Raw genomic sequence first — 24,166 nt, 5'->3', positions numbered from 1 at the left:
GTTGCCTAAATCGCCTATTTAGAGAGCTGCCTCTGGCTGTTACTATAGCTGAGTTGGAGAATTTTTCAATAACAGCTGTTTTTGTCTGACAGGGTTATTCAATAAAATGAGAATTCAAATTGAATGTAAAGATAATTTTACATTTAAAGCCAGAGTAGTCAAACTGAAAGCATTGCTGAAATGTTTTTTCCAGTTTGACTATTGTTACCTTAAATTTGATCACATATACTAGTGGCCAACAAACATTTTAAACAATGCAATAATCAAAAGAATCTCTGAGGTGCTGCTATCCCCCCACACTGTGGCTCCATCAGTGGGTACACAAAATCAGAAATGGAAAAAAAGAGGCAAGCACTCCAGTATGCTGTGCAACAAGTACCACATTTATTGAAGAACAAAGATATTTAGCAAACGTTTTGAGCAACAAGACCTTTCTCAGTGCATCCTGCCCTGAATGCTTTACATTGCAGGAATAAAGGGGACAGGGACACTGCACCCAGACCTATTCAATGATCTGAAGTGGTCTGGGTACCTATAATGTCCCTTTAAGTCTAGTGTGATTTGTATGATTTGGTGAAAGTGTAAATAAGAATAGTGCAACACATTCACAATCACATTATAAGTACTACTGCTACATTACTTTTTGATGTTCGGTACTGCTTGAAAACGTAACTAAAATTAAAATAGATGGAATCTTTGAGGTGGTCTTATATGAAGCTCGCATTATGCATTATAAACCTTGACACAGCCTGTGCAGTGAATCTCTATGTGTTCCTACTGACTATAGGTGCATAATGCTGAAGCAATGAGAAAAAGCAAAGTATTTTATTGAATTTCTTATTCCAGAAAATAAAGCAGCGGACACTCTTTATGCCAGCTTCTTGCTTGTCCTCTTAAAGGTAATACCACCAGCCACGGATGTCTGAAAAAAGCAACAAATAAAAGCACATCATATTCTAATAAATGCAGTATTTGATTATTTTTTTTCTCCAGATCGATCACTGATTTCCAAAATTAAAAAATAGGGCTGTTCAGAATAATTAAATATTTATATACAATACTCAGGGCATGTACTTGCTCAGTACATATTTTCAAGAGAAAAGAAATACATTAAAAAGCAATAAAACGTTTGGAAATTAGTACATGAAATTTTTTAGTCCTAATCAGGTTTTTCAGTTAATGTTAGTACACTTACCTCTACTAGTTTTCCACCAACAATTTCCGACGTGTGGTGGTATTTTTCAAAATCAACCACTAGCTTCCCATCTTCAAGTCTAACAGTTGCCTAAAATATCATATGAAAATCAATTACAGCGAATGGGACATATATTAAGGGATTAAATAAAGTTAGGAAAGAAATATGATTCAATAAGGCTATAAAGAGAAGTCAGAATTTATGTATCTTCATCTTCTTGAAGTTGAGTAAAATAGAAGGAAAGGCGAAGGTATCCAGTGATGCTGCTGGTACCACCGTTCAAGGGCCCACTGATTTGTAAGACACTAACACTAAAAGCCACCATCAGGGCATTACAATCCATTCACTTTTAAGGAGCTGGTTGGGGAAATAGAATATGCCCTAAAAATAAACCTGCATGTCAAACATCAAAGGGGAACTGTCACTTCTCTGGAATTTACATAAGTTATCAAAATATTGAAAATCAACTATACTTTGGTTTCTGTTAACTTTTGTGATGTGATGACCTATTTTCTTTTCAATTTACATTAGCAAATTATATCATAGCCCTGTTAACTCTAGGTAAAGCTAGAACACGTGTTGCAAATGAGGAGAACAATTAAAGGGACACTATAGTCACCAGAAGAACTACAGCTTAATGTAGTTGTTCTGGTGAGTATAATAGCTCCCTTCAGGCATTTCCGTGTAAACACTGCCTTTCAGAGAAAAGGTCGTGTTTACATTGCCCCTAGAGACACCTCCACTCCTTAGATTGCCACTGGAGGGGCTTCCTGGCTCAGTGCTGCACAGTAAGCCCTCTGCGCGCAGGCGCAGAATTTTCCTCATAGAGAAGCATTGATTCAGTGCATCTCTATGAGGAGGTTCTGATTGGCCAAAACTGCATTTGGACCCGCCCCAGTGCCGATTTTAGCCAATCCAATGCTTTCCCTGTGGGCTAAAAATCTGACATTTTGATGATATCACAAATGGGGCGGAGCCAGCGCCGGTGGACCCATGCGGCGCTAGAAAAAAGGTGAATTTTAAACTTTTATAGGGAGGCAATCCATCTAAATGGTGGGTTTAGCACTATAGGGTCAGGAATACATGTTTGTGTTCCTGACCCTATAGTGATCCTTTAAGCACAATGTTTAATGTATTCTCTGTTCTGTATACTTTCTCTAAAATGACCACCAGGTGCAAAGGACAGAGCTTACAGTAATAATTGACAGGGAGCTAAGATGGAGCCACCCAGTTGGAGGAAAGCAATTAGTTCATTCATACATTTAATTTTATTTAGCATATGTAACAAAATACATATTGTTAATATAGGGCGTGAATAAAGAGAATATGAAATATCCGGAAAAGTTATAACTCCCTTTTAATGCTTCAAGAAAAATAAAGTTAGGTTAGATAATATTAATAATTATGGGTAGGTGAGTGCTTCTAGAATTATGTTTTTGCTGCTAGCGGAAACACGTTGTGATCAATACCGAGGATGCATTTGTACATATGCAGTGAAGTGTTGGATTTAGATCTTCTAGAGATCTGCAATTTTGGGGAGAAGAGGTGAGAATTAGCTATTCATGTAAATTATTATTCATAGCCAAGTGCTCATAATAAACAGTTTTACTAGAGTGGTTTTGGATGTAATTAGATATTCCCATCAATCTGTCCTGGCGTCAAAGTTCATTCTTCATTCAAATGTGAGCATTTTGCATGATGGGATATTTACCTTGAACTTTTTACCACTCATTGTCTGCATATCAGACTCTTGTCCAATGGTAAACTTGTTTGTCGTTGTTTGACCTGGATAGATCTGGGACCAGGTGAAGTCATTGCCGTTCTGTACTACCTCTGTGACCATTTTCAAATTTCTTCCCTTTTCAATGGCTTCATCAGGAATGCCTATCATATTTTAAAAAAAAAAATATATATATATATATAATGTTAAAAAATATATATTTTCAATTGAACATTCAGAAAAATTGTAGGTTGTTGTAGAATCATGTGCTATAGAACTCAGCTAGCATCACCCTCCTTGGCAATTGTACATCCAAATGAGTTAATTGAGTAACAAAAATGTTTTTCTGCTGTGCTAGAGAAGATTTAGTTCTGAAAAGCCTGTGGTTAGCACTTAGACTACGGATGTCACTGATGGCTTTAGGTTTAAATGGTTTCCAAGAAAATAAAGCTAAAGGGACTCATCTCTAATAAAACTAATTGCTAGACTGGATATTGTAATGTGAAACCTGCAATTGTGTGCTTTGTTTATTTTGTTATTTTGTATTTTTCTATTTCTGTAAAATCTATCACAATAAAAAGATTTTTTTTAAAAATGTAGCGCTAATAAAATTCAGCCATACCAAAAACTACGAGATCTTTGAGGAACAGGAGAAGCAGACATCCCTTTGCAGGATCGTCATGATGGTACACAGGACATTCTACCTTTACTTTTGTTAAATAAGTACATTGCAACAGACATATGGCAATGATCAAAAGCTAATTCAAAGAATTACTTCCCTTTTATATTTGGCTATAAAACAAGGCATTTCCCAATATCCTATGACCTCATTTGTTCATTTTAACTATCTCTCTTTCTCCACAGCAGGAGAGGAAGAATATAGATATAAGATAGACATGTGTTTATGTGTGCTCAGTAACTGGTATCATGCTTACAAGGGCATGTTTTGGTGTAAAATATTGTATAAATGCATGAATGCATGTTGGCTTTTGTAAGATTAGGACAAGTCTGTTTGATACTTCAGGTCTATACAGGTCTTTCGCCATCCACAAATTGGGCTTAACGGAACAATTAGGTTAATAAAGATTTACTTAAAGTGTCACTTTAAGCACCATAAGTGGTACGATTGCAACATGTATTTATTAATGATTTATTTTTGGGGCTCTTGAATAAAAAAAGAACGCTTAGCTAAGATCCAATCATTATCGACAGCTATTCATTTGGAGGAGACTACAAATAAATCGAACCCTGACCAGGAAACATTTCAATGCCTTACTGCCTTACAAATGGATCTACGGAATATGCTCTCTTTAAAGGCTTATACAGCAGTTCAACTAGCTGTTGGCATGCATTAGGTCCAGAGTAAGAGTGGGAAATATCTAGCTAAAGCCTTAAAAGGCTTACGGATACAAATAGTTCCTTGGCTCAAATTTTGATAGAAATTGAAAAGTTAGTTCCCTATGAAATTGTTAGATTAACATGAATAAATGTGAATTCCTAGGAATATTAGTCCCTCCCGAATTGAAATCGCAGCTGCAGTCGGAATATATGTCTAAATTTCCACTTACAGGATTGACATATTTGGAGATTTGTCTTACCCCAACAGTCAATGGAATCTACTGTCTGAACTATCTCCCCCTATTGTAAGAGATACGCGCAAACCTTAAAAAATGGGATTTGCCTTATTTTTCTTTCTTCGGCAGAATAAAAATACTTAAATTGAGGATTTTGCCGAAGGTACTATACATTTTTCAAGTCCTCCCTATTTTTATACATATAAAAAAAAAATTGTACTTTAAAAGCAATTTCCACCTCTTATGTTTGGGTCATAAAAAGGCTTGACTAGCATATACTATACTGACAAGGAGGTAGAGGCAAGGGAGGCTTGGAATTACCTCTTATGTATCGATATTATGTAGAAGTCCTCTTCACTAGAATTTGGGAATGGATGGATAAAGATATGAAGAAACCATGGTACAAATTGTAACAAAATCTTTCCCCAGTGCCCTTATATACACTTCCCTGGCAAACGTGTCAATTACAAAGTATATCATCGAAGACACATCCTTTTATACATAACATTCTGACAAAAAGGAGACATCATAGAACCCACTGGAGACTCTTACCGGGAACCTCCCCTATTTCCCAATAGGAAATAACTGTGACTTTCAGGGAGGAAATGGATCGATTACTATAGTACGATTAACTGGAGTAGTAAACCCCAATTTAAGAGCAGTGACAAGATACGCTTAAAATGATTAACTTTAAGATATCTGTTACATTATTAGATATAATGAAACATAAACAATTAAAAAGATTCTTGCAGAGATCAGTTAATCCTTATTGGCGACCTAGGGAAGAGACTTCCTTTGAAGTGTTATGTAGTCCCTCAGGTGACAATACACGCTCACTATATAAAATATACCATATGATTTTGTCTGGATCTTATGGGGTAGGAGAACCATCCTTCCAGAGACAATGGATGCAGGGACTACATGTAAATCTTACAGATAAAGACTGGATCAATATTTTTTAAAGGGTGATGACAGTCTCGGTGAGTTTGATAAAAAGGGAAACTTTTTATACACGTATTACTAGGTGGTATAGAACCCCAGTCCAACTTCACCATATGTAGCTTGAAATTAGTGATAATTGTTGGAGATGTGAAGAAGGGAAACATGGAGCATATCTGCTGGTTATGCCAGAATATTGGAGACTTCTAAGAAGGGAGTAATTACCACTATTAATAAGATTCTTCCACTGCCTCAACACTTAACAGATACTGTTGGGTTGGCCTAATACATACCAGCACAAAGATAAACAAATACTATTGTGGTTACTCCTTTGCGAAGTACACTGGCAACAGAGTCAAACACCTTCAGTGAAACAATGGGTGGAAAGAGTCGAGGTTATGAGGCAAATGGAAGACCCTCATATGTCGACCTAGGGCAAGAAAATAAAATATTTGATGATATGGGACCCTTGGATACAATATTGATTAAAGAAATCATAGTCAGATGGGATTCCATCCACTTAATGTAACCGATATACGTTTGTCATGGGGGTGAATTGGTGTTGTATCTCTTCCCAAAGTAGGACGTAGGTGTCTCTCACCAAGAGCGACATAATATAGAAGTAGAAAAATATTTTAACTTTATTAATCATGGGATAAGTTTTATTTATTTATTATTATAATTGCTTGTCTATTTTTTTTTTCATCCTTTTTTTTTCTTCATAAATGAATAAGTCCTACAAAGTTTTGAGGATAGATATCAAAGATTTACATACATAAAAGGTTTATATAAATTGAGTTTATCTTAATGATTCTATGGTTCTGTATGGTCATGCTAGATCGTCATTTTAGTGTGTCATAGAAGCAATATTCAATAAGTCTATTAGGTCTTGATGGACAGATTTTATATGTATTCATATATATATATATATATATATATATATATATATATATATATATATATATATATATATTTGTGCTCGGAATTTAAATACGTAATGGATAGTAACTGTGAGCAAAGTTGGTTGTGGTGTGCCGAAACCAACGTACGAGTGGGCCTGTAAATAAAAGAGGGCCCACCAAGGAGAATGTAATTATAACAGGGTGTAGGTGGGTGGGAACAATCAGCTGAAAGGCAGAGGTGAGTAGGGGCTGGGAGTTTAAGTAGGGGACTTACTCCTCCCACAAATTCAGGCCTCCACAAGTTCAGGCCTTTTAACTTGTGCTCGGAATTTAAATACGTAATGGATAGTAACTGTGAGCAAAGTTGGTTGTGGTGTGCCGAAACCAACGTACGAGTGGGCCTGTAAATAAAAGAGGGCAAAAAGATAAATTCGAGAAATACACACTTTATTGCATTTTTTTACAAAACCAAGTTGCTGAAAGCTTGGCGAAGCTCTTTCTCCGGCTGTGGAATATATGCAGTATATATGGAGGATTTCCACCGCCCCAGTCTCTTGATGATATGGACCGGTGTGTTAGTGCTAGAGGCTGCTCCTATACGGAAGGAGTGCCTAGAGAATGCAATCGGGTTGTGTCCGAGCTTAGATAACAGAATTCTGATATGAACCATCAATTTTGCTGTGGTTAACGGGTGCCCTAGTAGTGTTAAGAGCGGAGAGTCCAGTAGGTGACCGTGCAGAGTTGACCGTAGGTGGTCTAGTACTTTTACCGGACACCAGGCATTATCAGTAGGGAAGAGAGGAATTATAGTAGGGTGTAGTGACCGGTTGGTTTTAGTTGTAGGGATCGAAAGTTGGTAGTGATCCTCTATTTTAGTGAGGTGTGATATTTTAAGTCTTAGCTTCGTATCTCCTTGACAAATTACGGTGAACTCTCTAGGTCTGAGAAAACCGTAGAAAGCGAGATATAAAGCAGATTTGATCACCGTATTTGTGCCGATGTCGAATGGGGCTGTGTCAAGGAGATTGCTAAGTGACCTGAAGATAGGCCCATCTATAGGTAATCTAATGGTAGAGAGTGGAGGTGAAACCTTTGATATTCCTTTCAAAACCTTTTTGACGGGGTATGAAGATAGGAAAGGTGTGTTGTTAGGAAAAAAAGGTGAGGCTGTGGTGCTGGACCCCCGTGAGATATAGTTTAATGGTGTTGTGAGATAGTTTAAGGTGTAGGTGGAAAAAAGAGGCAAAAGCCACCATGGTTTGAATAGAGAAGTCACCTTGTAAACCGAACTCTGCTGTGAATTTATTAAATATATTAAGAGCCCTATTGTAAGTGATAGCCGTGTTTGATGATAATGCTTGGTGAGTGAGTGCTCTAGTGTGGTTCAAGAGTGTGCTTAATCCAGGATTAGATCGTGGAACCGTGGTGTCCTGGATGGTTGTAGGTGAGCCGTTGGGAGTGCCTGAGAAAATGCCTGAAATTGAGAACGAGAAAGAGCGTCAGCGGCCGTGTTGTGAATACCCGGGATGTGAAAACAAACTAAGTGAAACTGTCCGGATGCTGCCAACCAGGTCAGCTTGCGAATCAGCCGCATGATGGTCAGGGAAGATGATCGCCCTTTGTTCACGATTTTGCAAGCTGCCGAGTTATCAGAGTAGCATTTGACTGCCTTGCCAGACCAGAGATGACCCCAGGTGTGTGCGGCCGCCACAATGGGATAAATTTCAAATAGTGCTGAGGTCTCTCTGAATCCTGGCAAGGCATCCGTATCAGTGGGCCAATGGCCCCTGAACTAGTGGTTCCCAAAAATGGCTGCAAAACCGGTATTGGCTGCTGCGTCTGTGTGGATGATGGGTGAAGAGGTGGAGAGAGGGGGAATAAACATGGAGATTCCATTCTAGTCCTTCAAAAACTTCCCCCACATAGCTAAGTCAGCCTTGGCGTGGGGGTCCAAAGAAACTGTGCCAGAGTCCGGAACTCCGTGCAGCAGGCAAAGGAGTCTGGATATGAAAGACCTTCCCTGCGGAATGATGCGCATCGCAAAGTTCAGGGATCCGAGAAGGGACTGAAGTTATTTTCTAGTGCAAACATCATTCCGCAGGAACAAGTCATCTCCCCTCTCAAACGTGACAGTTTGTCGTGGGGGAGGCTAGCTCTGAGGTTAACCGAGTCCAGTTCTATCCCCAGAAAGGTCAATTTAGTTGTGGGGCCTATAGTTTTGGCTGTGGACAAAGGGACTCCAAGTGTGGAAAATAGTGCAGTAGTGCTTCTGATTGCTGTGGGTGAAGGTGACCCTGGCTCTATTAGTAAAAAGTCGTCGAGGTAGTGGATAACGGAGTGACACCTGGTGACGTTCAGAAGCAGCCAGCATAGTGACTCTGTGAAAATGTCAAACAGTTTGGGGCTGCTTCGAGAACCGAAAGTGAGTCGTGTAGAGAAGTAATATTTCCCTCGCCATTTAACACCGTGTAAGTGCCAGAGTGAGGGGTGCATGGGTAGTAATTTAAACGCGTTTGTGATGTCCATTTTGCTAAGCCAGGGTCAATTACCAGATGATATGATGGACTGTATGGCGTCGTTGATGGTTACGTACTGAAGTGAGAATTCGTCTGCTGGAATGAGTGCGTTTATGCTTGGAACAAAAGAGGAGTGCGGTGCCGATAAATCAATAATTAGACGTTTTTTTTTTTGTTTTTTTTTTTGAATATTTGTGAATAGCAATACCAATGGGGTTAGTGCGCCAGGAGGAGAATGGTGAAGAGGCCGATCATGAAACCGTTGGTGATTTCAGAGGCAATGAGAGTGTCTATGGAGACTGGGTCTAAACGTGCTGACTGGAGATTAGGGCATTCTAGTGTACTTGGGGGAATGGCTACAATACCCGTGAGAAACCCTTTAGTGAACCCTGTGGTGAGATAATCCACCAGATGATTAAGCCTGGGATCCCTTGTCTTGAGCACCACAGAGATATCACCGTAATTGAATGCCTTGTTCTCAAGTACATCCTGTGAGGCTATGAGCAAGGACACCAGACACACATCCTTCCCGTCTAGGATATCTTTCCTGATAGAGTCAGGGACGGAGTGTGCTGGTGACTCAAATGGTGTAATGGCTGTGCCCGGTGCTGGAGGGGGGAGTATAGGAGGGCATGTTGGTATAGTAGGTACAGCCGTGAAAGCGACTGGGACTACCGTGGTAGTACCTGGGGAGGAGATGGCGCTTTCCACCTTAGATAGCCTGCTATTGAGGGTCTGTAGATTGGCCAAGATCTCTGCCAGGGTATCCTGGGTGGCCGTGCTGTTGCTTGGTGGTTGTCCTTGAGAGCTAGTCCCTGGCCTGGGCTCGGGGGCTTGGTGAGTAAGTAGCCTATAAAGTTCAGCCTTCCTAGCTGTGGCCGGAAAGGGGATTCCCCTGAGCCTAAGCTCGGCCGTAATTTTGGGAATAGTCCATGCTCTCAAGGACGTGGGGGTTGAAAGAGTGAGTGATTCGCCTGGAGACCCGGGTCTGGTAGGCGTGAATGGAGTTTCTTCTTTCAATTCTTTGGTTGGAAAGGAAAGGAATGATTATGTGAAAGATATATTAGAAGGGGCGTAAGGTAAGTAGGCGGGGTATGTGGGGTGGTGTATATGGAAGAACTGGACTGTAATGCTAGATGCCGAAGCGAAGAGTTTAACTGTTGAATGTTTGGATAGGTGAGGCCCTGCTAATGCCAAGTGGCGGTGAGAGGCTCTACCTATGATTTGGCTTATGACGTAGTTGCCACAGACGTGGTGGCGGGATGTTGGCCTCTCGGTGACAGTAGAGAGAAATCAAAACGTGTGGCCGTGACAGGTGAGGCCCTGACTAGCGCCCTGTAGTAGGGCATGCGAGGCTTGTAACTATGATTTGGGCGTGGGGCCGTACCTCCGTGTTGAGGTGGGGGGGATGGAAGGCCTCGCTGGGACGGGTTTTCTGATAGGGTGCGCTAAGGCATTAGCCTAGACCCTGTAGCCAGTTCGATTGTATATTTAAGGATAAGGTGAGAGGACTGGAATGTTGTGTAGATACTAACCTTGACTTCTTGCGAATGGTATCTGGAACCTTCTGGTGGTAATAAGTGTGGTAAGTCTCGTCTTATGCTGTCCTTGAGGAAGAGTCCTGAGGCTTTAAGACAGATGTTGACGTATTTATGCGTATCGTGGTGGCGTATGATTTGAATTGGGAGTAGGTTGTTTGTTAGGGGCGCAACGTGAGATCCTGCATTGAGGGATCTGGAAGGTTTAAGTGTGTGACTGGGCTGAAATAGATATTTGTGAGAAGGCTGGATGAGGCCTTGGGGTGACGATTGGACGTATTTGGGTATAGACGTAAGTACCTGAAGGTATGGCTGAGTACCGGGTCAGGTTTTGGTGTTTTCCGGAGCCTGATGGCTGTATGACCGTATGTCTGAGTAGAAATAATAGTAAAGAATTAACGTACCGTGGGCGTAAGCCTGTGGAAAAGTAGTAATGAACTTGAGACCGTGATAGGTTTTATATGAGGTGTAGTAACAAACGAGTTGTGAACTATACCTTGGTTTGACATAAAGAAATTACGTTATGTGAAACGGTTTAACTGTGTAGAACCGGGGGAAGCCTAGAATAATACTGGAGCTAAGGGTTAACCGAAGAAAAATTCCATAGTTAACGACAGGTGTGGAGGTAAGTAATAAAACCCAATATGTAAACATTTTAGGCCTATGGCTTTATAATGCAAAGTGATAAAATACAATACCTGTTCCTGTAATAAAAGATCTTGAAATAAACAACTTTAGCGCAGAAAAAGCGAGAAACCGATGCAGTCTGTAAAGCCAAAAATATGTGACAGCGTGATTATATGGAAAATGAATAGTACAGACGTTTATGTGCCGGATATTGTGTTTATGAACAGTATTTATTAGTATATGTGACAAAATGAAGTGTTTAATAGGTAAATATGTGTTGTGGCAAGATCAGAGATCAGGCTTTCTATGTTAGTAATAGATTGGAGTGCTCTCTATTCCCAGCATGATGGGGTTAATTGGTGGGAGTCACCCCTTGAATGTTATTAACCAGCACTAGGGTTTTAAAAGGTTAGCCTCTGAAGACATCAGAGAGTCTAACAGCTGGGAGAGAGGAGGCAGTTAAGCCTGAGACAAAGGTACTGTGTGAAACCTGCTTAAAGTGCTGTATTTCATTTGTTTAAAACTGGGAACTAGATTAGCTGGCCAGTTGGATAGTTAGTAATACTGTTTAGTAAGTCTCCAAGTTGGAGTAGGATTTATTTTCTTTTTGTTTTATTTTGAGGGAGAGCACAACCTTGTATATATTGTGGAAAGTGACAAACTGCAGTACTATTTTATCCTGACTGTTGCATTTGAAGTTTGTGACAAGCCTGGCCATCCTGCCACAGTGTATAGAAACCGTACGTTTATGATAGACGTGGATATTTTAAAAAGTAGTAAAACAAATTAACTGGTTAACATAGAAAATCACAAGGCAGATTTTTAAACAAGCTAATTATATCCCCAAACTGACAAAAAAAGGTATCAGTAGCAATATGACCGAACAGGGAATATACGTAAAGAAAAGTAGAATTCGTGAAAGAACTTAGTGCATACTGTAGCCTATTTGAATAAGAACTAGCCGAATATGGATTTAGAGCAAGGTGTTTGTGTTTTAATCGTACGAAATAGATTGGTCCTGGGTGACCAAACGGAAATAAGAGAATGCCCGTAATATTACTGTGTATATAAATAATAGATTAGGTAGTTTCCGTACGAATATGTAAAAGCAGTGATAAAGTGCCGAGCGTTCGTCTGTTTTGGCGTGAACACTGAAATCGGTTAAAAAAGCGTGTATTTGTACAAATATGATAGAGGGAGCCTACCCCTACGTTTTTAGGCCCGAATGGCGGGAAATAGCGGGGCGCTATTTCCTACGCCTAACTTACGTGAACGTGCCGGTCTCGTGACCGGAAACCGGGTACCTTGACCGGGAACCGAGTGGAAGGCCTCAAACGGACGGAGGACTGGTCAGGACGTCTGACTGCTGGAAACAGGAAAAAAATCTGGAGGGAAGCTGGACAGGAAGTGCTGGTTGCTATGGGGACAAAACAATCAGCTGAAAGGCAGAGGTGAGTAGGGGCTGGGAGTTTAAGTAGGGGACTTACTCCTCCCACAAATTCAGGCCTCCACAAGTTCAGGCCTTTTAACATATATATATATATATATATATATATATATATATATGTGTATGTATTTTTATGTTTGTATATTCCCCTTTTTTCTGTACCCTTTAAAAAATATTCTATAAAATCTTACTAAAGATGAAATAAAATTAAAAAATTAAAAAAAGAATGTATCCTGCACCCACTGTCAGTTCTAAGAGAGGCTTGTGTTCTAATAAGTGCAATGTAGAGCTGTCAGCCATGCAGTGAGAACTCTCCGCCCCAGGATGCCTATAACAATGTTATCCATGTTGTACATGGAGTATGCACATGCCAAAAGCAAAAGTAGGACTGCTATCTCATGTATGCATGTTCAATTGGCAGCTCTACAACATTGTGAAGCAGCCGTGGTAGCAGATACAGTATGGCTGCTATCAGCTTAAAAAGCAGTTCCATTCATCTTATGTGACGGGTGAAACTGCTGCATGGTGATAGACTACATATCCCATCAACACAGGCTGGAGCTGCAGTCAGTTTACTCAATCTATGCATCTCCAGGACCTTGGAAGATAAGAATTTGTTTTCATTTTTTTTTTTTTTTTTTAATATTATCTTTTTTTTTTTTTTTTTTTTGCATTATTGCTTTAGTGCATAACACCCTAGGAAGAATTTTAAATAATTGCTTCCCTTTAATCTGCTTTTATGGTAGCACTATCTATGATGGTTATCATATACTAATGTCATAATGTAACAGATTTCCACACAGGTGGACATTAGTGATCTAAAGATTATTTTTTTTAAATATATTTCCTATTACAAATGATAGCCATTTATTCTTAACAATGAAGATGACATAAGTCTGGTTTTGGAAAAATTTGACTTTCAGGTCGTTGCTAAGCAACTACAACCCCTTCACCATCAGCCAACCAGGTGTAGACTGGCACATTCCAGGCATCGGCAAAGGTCCACTATTATGACCCATTAACATGGCAACTCAGAAACTCTTATGCCAGTGATTAACCCACCATTACATGACAACAAACATGTTGACCATTGCACTTATTTATTGGGCTGGATGGAAACCATATTAAAGGAATGAGCCAGCCTTTATAGTAATTGGTTTGCAGTTCAGGACCCTGACATAGATGGTAAAATGTAAACATGTCAGGCAAATTCTTCATATTGGAGCTCACATCTATGTTCTTAACATGCTCCTTTCATTTATCCACTGCTCTGCCAATGTGTTCCCAACTCCTGTCTTGCATTGATATTATATTTAATATAACTCAGGACTGAGTTGTTATATAACCTGACAGTCTTGTTATTTAAGTGTCTCTGCATATAAAAGCTGGTGCACTTTGCTTTGATTTATGAGATCTTACTGTGCCTGCACAGCTTCATTACTTACCAATAAGCTTCAAGAAAGCATCGTAATTCTCCTGAGTCTCCACTTCATACTTTCCAGAGAAAGACATTTTATAATTGCAGCCAGGTATCCAGCTATGATGCCCAGATCAAGTAAAAATCCATTTATATATTGTAGCATGGAAATACCTTCCCATCACTGGAATAAACCCACCCTTCACATTTGTCACTTTCCTTTTTTGAGCAATCCCAGCTCTGCAGTCTGATGAATCATTACTGAGGGTGTTGTTGACCTCAAAACATTTCCTAACATTGTACCTGGATGCAATAATCCTATAGTTGCTGAGACAGAATGGAATTTTCCTCTTGCATTTTTCAGAACTCTGACCCATAATCAAATGTCTATAAACAAGGCACTATCCCATCAAGTGCTATACATATTAACAAATAAGGCAGAAGACAAAAAAAACTCAGAGGTTATGTACAGAATGGATGTTATTGTACATATCTTACATTTAAGACACAGTGAACATAAAGCAAGAAAATGGTCTGTTTTTCAAAGTACCTTGTTATCATTGATTGGAACATGAAGCAATTTTAGAGCTTGCAATAGGAAGTATGATGTGTCTTATCTACCACTGGATTAGTGTTTTATGACATAATTAATCAAGCCCTATTATCAGTAATGGCTTTCAGGATGCTCTGGCAAAAGCACTTGTATCTCTTTTAGGTAGCATCGTTGGGTTTCTTTCAACGCAAAAAAACATCCAACGCACTCCAACAATTTTTTAGAAATGACAGAACATATTCATGGGTGAAGAGAATTTTACAGATGTGTTGAGAAACTGTGCACTGAGTAAGCAATGTGCATGTTTGTCCATCTTCTTACATTGATAGCCCTACTTTCTCTTACCCACCAAAACAGTAGAAACCCTTCATGTGTCTTCCTTTGCATTTTGCGGTGACAACAGATGCTCAATCAATCTCATCAAAGCACATTTCATCCCATAACACCATATGGCATAGAGCCAACAGCAAAACATACTCAACAGACGTTGGGTTACACTGCAGAAACTCAAGGTCACTGCACTAAACTCAAAGAAACCAGCAGTGACATTTCCATGGTTTCCATGGGGATTCCTCCTAGCCTGCCACTATAAATTCTCCAGTTTAAGCTACTAAATTTGCTCTATAAAGCGTTGTACAACAGAATGTCCTTTATTACAGAAAATAAGTCAAACATTTTCTGGATGAGTGTCAATAAGTGTTTAGGAGAGCCATACGGATTTTTTTATGAGACCAAAAGATGTTGTGTACCAAACATTCTGTACACCAAAAATATCAGAAACCAACTCTGGAAATCCAGGACAGTGTACGCAAACTATCTGCTACTTTCTCGAAAGATAAGCTGTCCCTAGAGGAAAATGGCAGTGTGCTGCTTCCATAAATAAATTTGCTGCCATCTGCATCCCCATTTCCCTCCCCCCCCCCCCCCCCCCACCCCCCCCCCCCCCCCCCCCGCATGCTTTAGCTGAGCCAAATTATAGCTAGATCACTTAATCATTTTTTTTAATCTTGGAATCCCATATTTTATTTTATAATGACATATGCAAATTAGATCTGCCATCTTGAAAGTTTGAAGTCATTTTTGGATATTTAGTGTCTGAGAAGCGAGGGACAAAAAAAGAGGCCTTTCAATAAAATGGACCACCTATTTAGAAATATAGATAGCTGATGATGTATTTCATTTTAGAAAATTGCTAGTAAACTTCCCAAATTAAGCCCCCATTGTTACTTTTTTTTGATGTTGATAAATTCTATACTCTGCTGTTAACATTTTTTATTAAAACAGAAAAAATGCTCCATTCCCTGTAGTGTTATTGCATTATATTTTCTAACCTTTACATACAAATCTCGATATCTGTTAATCTTTCACTCTTATACTCTAGATAACCTCCTTGGAATGTCACACCTGCTATAAAGCTCTGGATTACTTATCTTTAAGGATATTCACTACTGGCACTGAAACATGCCACAGAAAAGTACACTGACGTCTGTTCTGTTCTGCCCTTCCCTTCCTACATTGTACTCAGTTTACTACAATCAGTCATCATAAAATAATCTGTCCTTGGTGGTATGGTAATCCCCAGACAGTGTAATTTAAAACTAAGTCAATGTCATAGTGTCAAGGACCTTGTTAATATATAGATATGCGTAACTACTGATTAAATGTTATATATTGTGACTTTATATAAAAATAGATATTTTAAACATCCACCTAATGTGTTTTAAATATTTTTTCATTATTTCATATACTCTGATGGGAGCGATCCAACATAACTATGTAACTAAGCCTTTCTTTAAGACCTTTACAGGGTTAATGTGTATAAAGGTCACAGTAACTCTACAATAGGAATCTTTCAAAATGGACCCTTATTCAAGCCCAATGTATTTAATTGGCAAGTATTAGCAGGTTAGAACAGTTGCAAACCCTAAATATGGAATGAGTTAACATATATTTAAATATTCTGGGGGGGATGAATTCATTAGGTTTCTTGTAAAAGAAATAGGAGCTGCAACTTTAATGGGACTAAAGAGCAATTTAGGTAGACATCTCCCAAGATAATTTGGAAGATCATTAACACAAAACTGTCATCGGAAACATGCATTACATTAATCACAAGAGCATGGAACTTGTCTAGGTACATTGTTATGTTTTTTTCTGTAATGTATTTTAGCGTAGTTCTAAGACACTCCTTTTTAGAAAAGATTTACTGGGCTGACATCCTCATGTTGACATGTTCTTCCTTTTGCGTACATTAAATGTGTTTCACTAGTTTTACGAGTGTTCTAGGACACAGAGGAGATGAAGCCTTTTAACAACAGCGCAAGAGAATACACACAATGTGCAACAACACAAGCCGCTTACCCTATTGTGCATCCCATCTTGGTTCTCAAGTTGGTTTTAGCTCATGTGCCATTTCAGAAAAAGCCTAATCCATTTTCGTATCAGGCTGATCACAAACAAAAGTACAAACAAACCAAAGTGCAAACGACTAGGGAATACCTAATGTAAAATGATAACCCACATACCCTTTGCTCACTCTGCCTGGAGGAATATCAGCTAATCACCAACTGAAAAGGCCCAACAAGACTGAATGATTTGGGGTTCCTGTATTTCTCATGCAGAGAGAGTTTTCCAGCATTTTGTATCTGGACTATTTTTTTTGCATGAATCAATTTGATATGCAGTGATTTTTGAAAACTGATTTATTAAAAGCAAGCATCTCAATGCCATGTGTATGTACTACATTGATATTCTTGCTTGCTTATGCTGTAGTGGCATCGTAAGCTCTTTTGTTATCTTGTGCACAGAAAAAAAACAAAACATTTTTTTTTTTAAAATGCAAGCATCTGTTCTGCAAAAAGAAAGGGATAGAGGACCTGCTTGTAGCAGAACCTGGGACATGAGCATAAGTTGTTATAGTGCTTGGAGTGGCCCTTTAAGTTGCGATATGAATGAAAAGTCTTAAAATACTTTAATACTTTGCAGGTGGGCATTTTTAAATGCCACAAAAGTTGTACTATACAACAACAACAAAAAAACCCATAATGGACAAATACAGCTCTTAAAATTATAATTTTTTGCTTTATTGATTTTTGATACATTTTATATTTTTTTAACAATGAAATACAACCCGATATTTATTTATGCCACCCTTTTACTGATTCTCTTGAAAGAAACACCACCAGCAACAGAAGTCTGAAATAAATAAAAAAACACACATGTTGTATTGAAGGTTACTTTGCAGGCAGCCTAAAATATTTGTACATAGATTATATCATCCTAAGAGAATTGATCACATAAACTTTTACGGTTTCTGTCTCAGTTGGATGAGATGGCAATGGTGCGCAGGTTCTTTAATAATGCTGAAAATCATGCACTGCATTGCACAGCTTAAAACTCAAGAATTATTGGAGAATATGTTTTTCTAAAAACTAAACCTTGAAAAGTAAACCCAAATAATGAAAACTGTTTGTCAACGTACTAAATCCTGTGTTTTTAATGACTTTAATGAATGTGACTTTAATGAATGCAAAGAACCAGACAATGCAGGTAAACATACAAAAGTCAGCAACACGCACTTACATTTCGGAAGCTCCTCTAATGGCTGGGTATAACAGCCACTAAAGGCGTATTTAACTCTGCAATGTAAGCATTGCATATACTAAACCGCAAAGTTTTACATTGCAGGTGGTTAAAACTAAAGGACCACTGCACCAAGACCACTTCATTGAGATGAAATTGTCTGGGTACCTTTAGTGATCCTTTTATAAACAGAAATCCTTATGCCTCTAAGTTAGCAGCCCTAAAGTAAATGAGGAATGTAACGTTTTGACCCTACAAATACCCTATGTAGGGATATAATGTGTCTGAGTCCACATTGGTTGAATAAACTCTCCATACACTTCAGACTGGTGTTAGGTATATCTGTCTCTCTTTTACATGCATGATTGACTTTCTGTTGATGACTTCAATGACTCACATGTCTAGCCTAACTACCAGATGATGTAACCTGACTAAAGAGTATGTTCATTTTGCTCACCTCCACCAGATTTCCATTGACAATCTCCGATGTATGGATGTATTTGTCAAAGTTCACCAATAGTTTTCCACCTTCAAGCTTTACAACTGCCTAAAGTAAATAAATATTTGAAAATGTATAAAATTATGATTGTACAACAGGAATATTGTGTCAGCAATGTTCTTTACATCAGTGCTTCTTAAAGCTCAAATTCCTAATTAAAGGACCACTATAGTGCCAGGAAAACAAACTCGTTTTCCGGGCACTATAGGGTCTGTAGGTCCCCCCCCACCCTCAGGGACCCACTCCCGCTGGGCTGAAGGGGGCTGAAAGGGTTAATCTCTTACCTTTCTCCAGCACAAGGCTCCCTCGGTGCTGGGGACTCGCCTCCCTCTTTTAACTCCATCCGCCGAATGTGTATGCGCGGCATCAGTCATGCACATTCAATCAGTCCATAGGAAAGCATTTCTCACTGTGATTTTATTATTATATGGGCAGACAATAATAACGCCCTTATGATTCCATGTTTGCCAAAATGCAGCATTTGTGACTATGCCAATGTATACATTATTCTTGAATATTATATTTCATATATTAATCAAGAGTCGAGGCCATTGTGGCAGGATTATTCATCAAAAGTGTAAATTGTTGGTCAATGAGAGCAAATTCAAGGGGAAATTAAAATTTTAGGCAAAAATAGCTCATTTAAAGCATAGCAAACACTAAGAATCGTAGGCTGTTTTGGTCTAGAATTTGAAATTCACTTTTTAAACACTATAGGATTGATATTCAAGACAGATGTCCGTAAGGTTCTCATTAGCTTTTACCATCAGGAATTAAAATTTGCACACATGATCACAACTGCCTTTCTGTTAACAGAGTTCAAACATCACAAAGATTGGGAATGTATCACCAGATACATCTTGCAAGATCTTTCAAATGACTGCAATGTTGAGGACTCAACATTTATGAAGAGTATGTATGAGATGAAAGGTAGTCAACACCCATCTTCTCAGTTATTGCAGTATTAAAGCTCTCATATACGGATGTTCCTCATTACGAGACTTGGGTGGGTTACTTCTAATTGAAGGGGAAGATGTGTGAGTGTGTGTGTGGTGTGAGTGTAATTTACAATATTTATTATACACTAGGACAGACTGATGTGAAAATTATACATAATCTCACCCCTAAGCACAGCACCATAATCACTTGAGCTGATTGAAGTGTTTATGTAGATTTCAAAAAAATGGAAAATTACATGATAACGTAAGCCTTCCCTCCCAAATGACAATATCACAATAAGTAAGTTTGACTTCCACATTAACTGTCCAGGTATGTGTACAGTGCGAGCCTGCATCCAGAGCCTGCTGATATTATAACAAATATAGGCCTTAATTTAATATTTTTGAGTAAGCTTTCCAATGATTTAATATTTTGGGATGAACTTTTCAGATGATTTATTTACAAAAATGCCCACAGACTTTAATGATCACGTTTGTAGATAAATAATTTGAAAAGTTTATCCACAAATATTAAATCAAGGCCATAATAAGTGATAGTGCTTATGATCTTTTGAGTCTATTAAAACATGAAGTAAATATTTCCGGCAGATTAGTTTAGATTTTTTTTTTAGTAGACTCTATCTAATCATAATACAACATTAAAAAGTTTTAAACTAAAAAAAAAACTCTTCATCTCTAATTTTCAGTTTATGGCAGTCAATCACAATTAAATTCTGTATCCTCTGCAGCAACTGGAAAGTAACCCTACTCATACCAAACGGGAGAAGCATGGTAAATGCCTACACATGGTATCACATGGGTATATGAAATGGGAATCAGTTAACGAGAGCTCACACATACACTTGGCATTCCATAATAAAAGAGTGTGTGGAGCGTTTTAAATAAAACTTATCATCTGTCTGTAATCAGGTACAACTAGTTGATAACATGACAGATGATAACAAGTTTTATTTAAAGAGCTCCATCCACTCTCTTCTTTTGTTGTGTATATTTATGGTGTGTTGTAAGAATGGTGTGTTGTGATAAGGGGACACACACTGATTCTCTTTAGAGCAGCTCCCATTGTACTCAATTTGATTGATACCCACAGGTGATTGTCTCTTCCTATTTTAACTTGTCATCATATGCATAAGATTACATTGTGGCACCTGAAACCCTGAGGTCCTTTGAAGAGAACAAGCACATATCAAAAATATTTTTTTTTAGAAAATACTTACTTTAAACTTTTTCCCACTCATGGTCTGCATTTCAGACTCTTGTCCAACAGTGAAATTGTTGGTCATAGTGTGACCTGGATAGATCTGGGACCAGGTGAACGTATTTCCGTTCTGGGCAACTTCTGTGGTGAACTTAAAATTTCTTCCCTTTTCAATGGTTTCTGCAGGAATACCTGTTTGAAAAACAAAATGGCCGTCTATGTCATTATACAGACGAAAATGATAACCAGGTACAATAAAGAAAAACTTCTATTGGAGATGATTATCTTGTATAAATGCATTATGGATTACTGAAAAATAATAATAATTACATAATTAAAGTAATTTATTAGTTGTTATTGTGCATTATTTGCTGCAAATCTCCAGTGGCCACAAAGTTAGTTGCTTCAGTTAATTGCAGGCCCTTCCCTTATTTCTAATTTATTTTAACCGAGAGTGCTGTACAATACCCTAAACTCCTTTGCAGCAGGGGTTAAGTGATTTGTAAATAAACTGTGAGCTTTCTTATGGAAGCACCACTGTGCAAGGCAACATAATTTCATGGCTGAAACTATCTTTAACTCTTTCAAAGCTAAACCAATTTTAAATAATTGCCTTGTTTGTCTAGGAGTTTAGTCTGTTTGTGGCTGCTACATCTCACATAATCGAAAGAGTGCATTGCACTTATAAACCTTTTCCAAACATTATATGCTTGCCTTGTAAGTTTAAATAAACCTTCTGGATCTCTAAAGTACTTTAGCTTATAAAACATTTTTATCTGTGATGAGTATGTCCTCTTTTTTTTTTCTTTTATTTTACAAAAAGTGCAGATTTCCACAGAAGTTGCCACTTTTATAAATATATATATATATATATATATAGGGTTACCCCTTGTTACCTTCACTAGATGACCCTTATTACATATAGGGGTTCTGGTATAAATACTTTTTTAAAAATACTTTTATAAATGAACCTTGCCACATCCCCTGGCTTTAAACATTATATAGACCTAACTGGACCATGGTTTATGGAATTAGAGGCTATTGATTGGTAGAGACTCTGCATGCTATAAGAACTTTAAATCCCTCTAGTTGTCCATGATATTGTGCAAAATTTACTTATCTCCCTTACAAGCTATGGAAGGATCATGATTCGCTTGGTACTGGGAGATCTCAACCATTTCCTGGTTGAACATTTCACAGCAGAAAGGCCAAACCTTCTCTCCTCTTTTTTCAACCCTTTAATTTGATTTTCTCCCCTTCCCTTCTGGTTACCTTAGATTATAATTGTTTGATGTCTGTTTTATTTCCATATTGTATTGCCCAATAAAACCAATTAGAAGTGAAAGAAAAAAAGAAAGGCCAAAATGTGGTCATGCATATGGGGCATTCAGAGACTACCACCCCTTGTTTAGGTATTTTCTTAAACATTAATTCCACATTGGCAAAATATGCTATCTGCATAAAATGGTTGGTTAAGCCATGATCCCCCAAATTATATTTAAAAGCAAGAATATATACTAGTATCAATCAATTCATTTAACAGTTAGGCTATTTTGCATCACAAGCAATATCACAGAAAATGGAAGATACACATGCAATACTGCCTGGTCTAAAAAGAAAAAGAAGAAGAAAAAAAACCTAAAAAACTTAAACCAGCAATTTTTAATGTTACCTATTTTAGTATAAAATGTGCACGTTCATTGTCATTTTATTTTTTACAATTTCCAGTTTAATTAATAAACCTCAGCAGTTTTATTGTAAAGTGTACTAATGATACATTTGATATATGTCCATGAAAGGATATAGATACTATGAAGTTACATTGTTTTTATATAGGTTATTGAACAATGACTTACCAATAAGCTTCATGAAATCATCATAGTTCTCCTGGCTTTCCAGCTCATACCTTCCAGTGAAAGACATGTTTGTGCTGCTGTTGGGTATCCAGCTGTGATGTGGTCAGGTCAGGTACCCCGAGGGTTTTAAAGCGGTAGATTAACAAACTCCTCCCCTGTTGAAACAGTTGCTCCTGACCAATCCCTGTGCAGTAATCTTATCACCAACATTAATGTTATTGACCTGGAGATAAATGAAAAGTTTGACCTGGAGTACAGTCATTCTTAAGCATTCTTTATAAATTGTGCATTTGGCTTGACTTCAATTTCATGAAATATGCATGGAAAATTTTGGAGATTTGGCTCATATACATTATTACTTATTTAAAATAACAAGTTTAGCAAGACCTTGTAAAGAAACAATACAAAGAAGAGCAGGCAGTGCCTGAAATATAGAGGTTTCTAGCAGGACCATTTTTGAAACATTTTCATTATAATCTCCAAATTTTGCTATGTATGTGTATAAGTCCCCCAACACACTTGCTTATGGTAGTTCATTGCTTTGAAAAAATACAACTGAATTCATGTGGAGGATTTTATTTACATGTCTGAGTAGTTTTGGTTTGTGTTTTTAAATGACAGAGGCCCTGTGAGTGTGTCAGCATCTGTGTAGATAGATATTTCAAACATTTAAAAAGTACATCTTTCCTCTTAAATATGTTGGTATTGGTGGTTATTTGTGAGGTAAACGTCTTCATATTGTAAATAATGCATGGATGAAGTGAAAGAGGGGGCAATAAACTTTTCATGCATCTTTTCCTTGATAAGGAATTTTCCTTACTTGTTATCTTAAGTTAATGCCCATAAAATATTCAGTTCTCTGAATTTTGCACATTTTGTCAGTTTCTGAGAACATATTGCATTGAACAAGTTATCTGACCTTGTTTCTTTACAGATACATTGATAAGATAGAGCGTTATAAGAGGTGGAAGAACATTCATGGGCTTGTGGGAAAAAATGCATTAAGAAATTATAATAATGACTTAACGTACATTTTTTCCTAGATAACAGTCAGATACTTATCATCTATGGTGATCTGTTACATTTTACAGACAAATTATGTCCTACATAACCTGCTGAATTTAAGGGAGTTATACCACACCCAGGACATAGATATGTTCAGTCTGTGTTTTATCAGCTTACCCCTGAATATAACTACTGAACTCACCTATGAGGTCCACTGAGAATTCTTATGGTGTTACCGCTGTATGGTAGTTTGTGCATTTAATAAATCTGACAGGTGTATTCACTGAAGTGAAAATGCTAAGTAAACTTCACATTTAAGAGCCAAGTAGTTGAACTAGATGCATATCTGATGTATATATTTTTTTTCTGATTTGGCTATTTTGGCCATACATTTGGTTTCTTACTTTACCCAGCTATGCCATAGATGACTTGAGTTTTATCTATTGTGCTAAGTAGATTAACTTCTGTGAATGAAGTGGTAGTGGAGTGATTGTGTATGGAGTTATTGTGGGTGTGGTTGTTGAGTGTGTTTGTGTGTGGGGATTGTCTGTGAGTTTAAAAACAAAAAACCCTTACCTGCTTACCTTTCTGCAGGGAGGGGGTTATAATACTGGGTGGTCCTGTGGTACTGATAACCAC

General features: G+C 38.0%; 2 protein-coding genes across 2 annotated transcripts; both read right to left on the bottom strand.

Moving 5' to 3' along the window:
- Positions 1–362: 362 nt before the first annotated feature.
- On the bottom strand, positions 363–14,012 carry LOC134600964 (gastrotropin-like). Its single transcript, XM_063445355.1, has 4 exons — positions 13,904–14,012; positions 2,907–3,079; positions 1,196–1,285; positions 363–922 (listed from the first exon to the last, which is right to left on the bottom strand). Exons 1-4 carry the CDS (start codon positions 13,968–13,970, stop codon positions 869–871), a joined length of 384 nt encoding a protein of 127 aa, XP_063301425.1. The 5' UTR covers positions 13,971–14,012; the 3' UTR covers positions 363–868.
- A 3,557-nt stretch (positions 14,013–17,569) lies between these two features.
- Positions 17,570–22,591, bottom strand: LOC134600963 (gastrotropin-like). Its single transcript, XM_063445354.1, has 4 exons — positions 22,523–22,591; positions 20,686–20,858; positions 18,468–18,557; positions 17,570–17,623 (listed from the first exon to the last, which is right to left on the bottom strand). The coding sequence occupies exons 1-4, from the start codon at positions 22,587–22,589 to the stop codon at positions 17,570–17,572; spliced, it is 384 nt and encodes a 127-aa protein (XP_063301424.1). The 5' UTR covers positions 22,590–22,591.
- Positions 22,592–24,166: the final 1,575 nt, after the last annotated feature.

This window comes from Pelobates fuscus, chromosome 3, assembly GCF_036172605.1.
Source record: "Pelobates fuscus isolate aPelFus1 chromosome 3, aPelFus1.pri, whole genome shotgun sequence".
NCBI lineage: Eukaryota > Metazoa > Chordata > Amphibia > Anura > Pelobatidae > Pelobates > Pelobates fuscus.
The sequence above is the reverse complement of the archived record's forward strand: the minus strand, read 5'-3'. Positions and strand labels throughout refer to the sequence as shown.

Excerpts from the sequence above, each read along its gene's own strand:
- LOC134600964 (XM_063445355.1), bottom strand. The coding sequence starts at position 13,970 with ATGTCTTTCTCTGGAAAGTATGAAGTGGAGACTCAGGAGAATTACGAT. Across the intron at positions 3,080-13,903 it reads TGCTTTCTTGAAGCTTATTG|GCATTCCTGATGAAGCCATT; the intron begins GTAAGTAATGAA and ends AAAATATGATAG. Across the intron at positions 1,286-2,906 it reads TGAGTGGTAAAAAGTTCAAG|GCAACTGTTAGACTTGAAGA; the intron begins GTAAATATCCCA and ends ATGATATTTTAG.
- LOC134600963 (XM_063445354.1), bottom strand. The coding sequence starts at position 22,589 with ATGTCTTTCACTGGAAGGTATGAGCTGGAAAGCCAGGAGAACTATGAT. Across the intron at positions 18,558-20,685 it reads TGAGTGGGAAAAAGTTTAAA|GCAGTTGTAAAGCTTGAAGG; the intron begins GTAAGTATTTTC and ends TATTTACTTTAG. Across the intron at positions 17,624-18,467 it reads TCAATGGAAATCTGGTGGAG|ACTTCTGTTGCTGGTGGTGT; the intron begins GTGAGCAAAATG and ends TATTTATTTCAG.